General features: G+C 45.6%; 1 protein-coding gene across 1 annotated transcript in view; it reads left to right on the top strand.

Annotated features, from left to right (window-relative positions):
- Nucleotides 1-1,033: 1,033 nt before the first annotated feature.
- Nucleotides 1,034-4,583, top strand: part of HSF5 (heat shock transcription factor 5) — a 44,365-nt gene continuing 40,815 nt past the window's right edge. The window contains 3 exon segments of the mRNA XM_049637785.1: nucleotides 1,034-1,198; nucleotides 1,201-1,311; nucleotides 1,314-2,135. Of these exon segments, the coding sequence (XP_049493742.1) occupies nucleotides 1,105-1,198; nucleotides 1,201-1,311; nucleotides 1,314-2,135 (1,027 nt within the window). The 5' untranslated portion in view covers nucleotides 1,034-1,104.

Here is a 4,583-nt window from a genome sequence, read left to right as displayed (position 1 = left end):
GCTTTGTTGGGTCTTTTTATTCATTTTAATTTCTAAGTAAACTTAATACTCATTTTTTCTTTGACCATGAGAAAGGACTAAAACATTATACTCCTTCCTCCCAACCATTTCCATTTTTAAAGTTTTTAAAGTTTATTTATTTATTTTGAAAGTGAGGAGGGGGAAGGGCAGAGAGAGAGAGAGAGGGAGGGAGAGAATTCCCAGCAGGCTCCACGCTGTTGGTGCAGAACTGGAAGGTGGGGGTGAGGGGGGAGGGAGATGAGTGCTGGATTTCATGAAACATGAGATCATGACCTGAGCAGAAATCAACAGATAGAGGCTTAACCTACTGAACCACACAGGTGTCCCAATTTCCATTTTTAAATGGACCTTTCTTTTCTTTTTTTATAATTTTTCTTCAATGTTTATTTACTTTTGAGAGAAAGAGACTGCAAGCTGGGGAGGGGCAGAGAGAGAGAAAGAGAGGGAGAGAGAGAGAGGCAGAGGATCCCGAGAAGCAGGCTCCACATTGTCAGCGCAGAGCCCACTGCTGGGCTCCAGCTCACAAAGTGTTGAGTGAGATCATGACCTGAACCAAAATCAGAAGCTTAACTTACTGAGTCACCCAGGTGCTCCAAATGGACCTTTCTATCAGCATAGCTCTCACCATATTCTTATCTATTGATAGAAAGGGATTTATCATTATGGCTACTGTAGAATTCTACCCCATCTCATGTCAGGTTTCTCTTCAATGTCTAAAATAGCATCAGCTGGTTGACCAGGTACAGAGGATTGTAATTATATTCTGATTCCCTCCTCATGGCCACCTCAGTTCTCATCCCACCTTGAATAAACCTGTCCTGAGCAAAACATTGACGTAAAAGAGTATATCTAAAAACATAAAATGCTACTCTTTAAAAGATCACTTTGTTTACTCAGGATACCATACTCCCATCGCCATTCTTATTTTGGGAAGACAAGCAATTAAACTGTTAGTTTATACTTAGTTTATGGCTTCTCAGATTATAGAGTTAGACCCTTTGTTCTCAAGAATGGCTGACTTTGAATTGGCAAGTGCACAGTTTCCGAATTCTAAAACCTCACACGCTGGTTGCGGTGATCAGGATGAATCTTGGTATTCCACCATGGATAATCAGGTTTATTTATTTTCAGGACTTAATAGTACCTGGTGGGCTGCAACACCACGGAGTCTGGCGGTTCTCGACGTCGCCGAGGAAATGTGCCTTGCTGCCACCGCGCCCCACGCTGCTGCAAGGGTCGCACGACGCGGAGTCCAGGGGGAGGGTTGGCTCGCGCCACGTCCGGCCGCGCGGTGGGAACTCGAGGCCCCATTGGCCGCGTTGGAAGGCGCGGCAGAGGCTCGTGCGCCAACGGTCCCGGGGTACGCGGCGGGCCTGGCGCAGGCAGGAGGGGGCAGGGCGCAGCGAAGGCCGGGCAAGGGGGAGGGGATCGAGAACGGGGTGGAAGAGCCAGGCTCTGCTGGGCGAGGCCCAGTGCCCGGGCGGGGGCGATGGAGGAGGCGCTGCTCTCCACCCCCATCAACCCCAACAACTTCCCCGCCAAGCTGTGGCGGTTGGTGAACAGTCCCCGGTACCGCTCGATCCGCTGGGACGGCCGTGGCGAGGGGCTGCTCATCGACCAGCCGCTCTTCGAGGCCGAGCTGCTCAGCCCGCCCGGGGCGGGGGCCGGGGGCGGTGGCGGCAGCGGCGGTGTGGGGGGCAACGGGGCCGAGCCCGAGCTCTTCAAAACCACCAACTTCACCAGCTTCATCCGCCAGCTCAATCTCTACGGCTTCCGCAAGGTGGTGCTGGGCGGGCCGGGCGCGGCGGGGCCCGGGCCAGGGCCCGGGGGCGGCGGACCGGCGGGCGACGGGCCGCTCCACCACTTCCACAGCCCACACTTCCGCCGCGACCAGCCGCAGCTGCTGGTGCACCTCAAGAGGCTCACCAGCGCCAACAAGGCCAAGCTGGCCGCCGGCCTGGAGGTGCCCTGCCGCCCGCCCAACCGCTTCCAGAGGCTCCTCATTACGTCGGCCTCCGCCTCGGCCTCGGCCTCGGCCTCGGCCTCGGCCTCCACCTCCCCGCTGCAGCACCAAGAGCCGCCGCCACCCGCGGGGCCCCGGCCCGAGCCGCATGGTGAGTCCATGACCACTACCAGGCACATGGGGCGACGGGGAGCAACCGCCACTTCCGAGGGCATTTCACACATCCTCAGGTGCGAAGGTGATCCACTTTCTGCTGGGCTTCCCGAGAAATAGGTCACGTCGCCCCCACCGTTTCCCACGACCGCCAGCACCCCCTTTCCGCCGGTGTGTCCCCTGGAAGGACTTGGCATTTTTAGTCCGTTCCGGTTAATTGTCCACTGGCAGCCAAAGGGACCTCTGCTGTAGTCTTTCTGCTGTACCTGGCCTCTCTTGAACTCCAATCCCCCGTAGCCATCTACCTTCTTGAGACTCTTCCCTTCCCTTTTCGAACATCTAGAATAAGTAGCCCTTTGTTGAAGCACTAGGTCGGGAAGAAACACCGGAGGGTCTCCTTTGCTCTAATGGGAAGCAAAACAGTTACTGTAGAGGGTGAGGATATGATGGCCAAGGTGGGAAGGAACAAAGTCAGCCAGGAAAACGTAGAACATTTATACGTGGAAGTTTGCCCTTTAAGAGACGTGCCATCTTCTACCCATTGACACATCTAAGAAGTCTGAAGAGATGTTCTGACAATAATCATATTTTAGGTTCCAAGTAATATATAGAAAGGTAAACATTGTGTATCTTAAGGGCAAATATATAATAATATATTAATTCTTCATAAGATCCTGTTCCTGCATAGAACGAATTGGCCAAACGTTTCTTTCATCATAGCTAATTAGAGCTGATCTTTACTTGAGGTGTTATGGTTAGACAAACAGAAGGCAAAATGGTTTTCTTTACTGTCTGTCAAGTTGTAGTTAAGAAGAATTTTAGGAAGTTCACATTTATGTCTTTGAATCTTTCACTATTGGCTACAACCTTTCAGTCATGAAAAAACTTTGTATAAATATATTTACTAAAAACGCAAAAATTCTTTCTGATAGAAAATTATTTTGTAAACTTGGCTTCCGATGCTCTTCCCCCTCTTCCAGGAAGGTGAGGGTGGCAAATATTCCTTTTCTCTGTTTAAAGAGTCCATGATATGAGGCAGTATTTCAAAACAGCAACTGGATATAATAGTGAGAATTCATTCTTGTCTTCAACAGAAACATTTTCACCATGTTAATTTGGATCTAGCATAAATATGTAAGGATTATTTTTTAGTTATGGGAAGCTAAAAATATACAAATAAAAGTAACACTTTGTTTGATTTAACCTAGGCCCAGGGTTATGAATGAGGCAGCATTTTGTTCATTTGGAATTTAGAAGATAAGAGATTAGCTTGTGTGTGGAGTTTAGAAGATAAGGGATTAGGTTAGAGTTCTAGTAACAAGTTGGAAAAATAGCAGTGGCAAAGGAATGTTCTAAAGGAATTCTAAAGGAATATTAAGCCACTTCCATGTGATGGCCATTGATTTTGGTGGGGAATTGCATGGGGAAAGGCACTGGAGACAATACCCTGGCATGCATTTGACAGAATCTCTGACGTGGGTATTTGTTTTTTAGGTTGTGTATCTGGTGGGTGTAAGGAGAAAAGACTGGAAAGTGTGTTCTTGGGAGTAATAGGGTAACTACTTCAGGCAAAGAAACATACAAATGCGCGTACATAAAAACCAAGTCTTGCTCACTTTTTTCACTTCTCTTTTTCTCCTCACATATCCTAAACCCAGTTGTATTCTAAGAATAGAGTCCATTTTAATGAAAGAAGTACAGGGGCTGCCGACGGTCAGATTTTCTTATAGTTGAACTCATATATATATATACACATATACACATATATGTGTATATATATAGTTATAGAAATTCAATGTGTGTGTGTGTGTGTATATATATATATATATATATATACAGAGTTTATATATATATAATATATATAAAGAGTTTATATATATATAATATATATATAAAGAGTTTATATATATATATGTATACACACACACACATTGAACTTCTATAACTATATAGATGAACTTTAGTTCAGTTGGTCAGCATTTTAAAGATTATTTGTTGAATAACATGAATTTAATTCATATTTTTGCAGTGTAGATATTACATCAATCCACATATACCTAAGATTATTGTAGTTTTCACACATTTCCTATTTTTTACCATTCTGCCTGTTGGTATGTGCAGAAGGTATGTCGGTTGTGTATTGTCTACACGATAGGCTTGGGTCACTAGGGAATTGTGTTTCTGATGTGGGTGGAATGTAATTCTAAGTTCAAGAATACTGGGCCAACTTCGTTCGCTTTAATTCTGTGTTCTAAGCCCTTGGCTCTTCTGTTTCTCTTCACCTAGTTTTTATTCTGCTTGACCATTTCTTTAGTTATATGTCTGACTGTACTGCTACTTCTTAGTCTCCACTTTGTTTTCTGTGTTCTACTTCAGCTTATGGTTTGAATACTTATGTCTTTTTTTTTTTTTTTTTTTTTTTTTTTTTTTTTTTTTTTTTTTTTTT

This window comes from Panthera uncia, chromosome E1 (assembly GCF_023721935.1).
Source record: "Panthera uncia isolate 11264 chromosome E1, Puncia_PCG_1.0, whole genome shotgun sequence".
Classification (NCBI taxonomy): Eukaryota; Metazoa; Chordata; class Mammalia; order Carnivora; family Felidae; genus Panthera; species Panthera uncia.
This window is presented reverse-complemented; position numbering and strand designations above follow the sequence as displayed.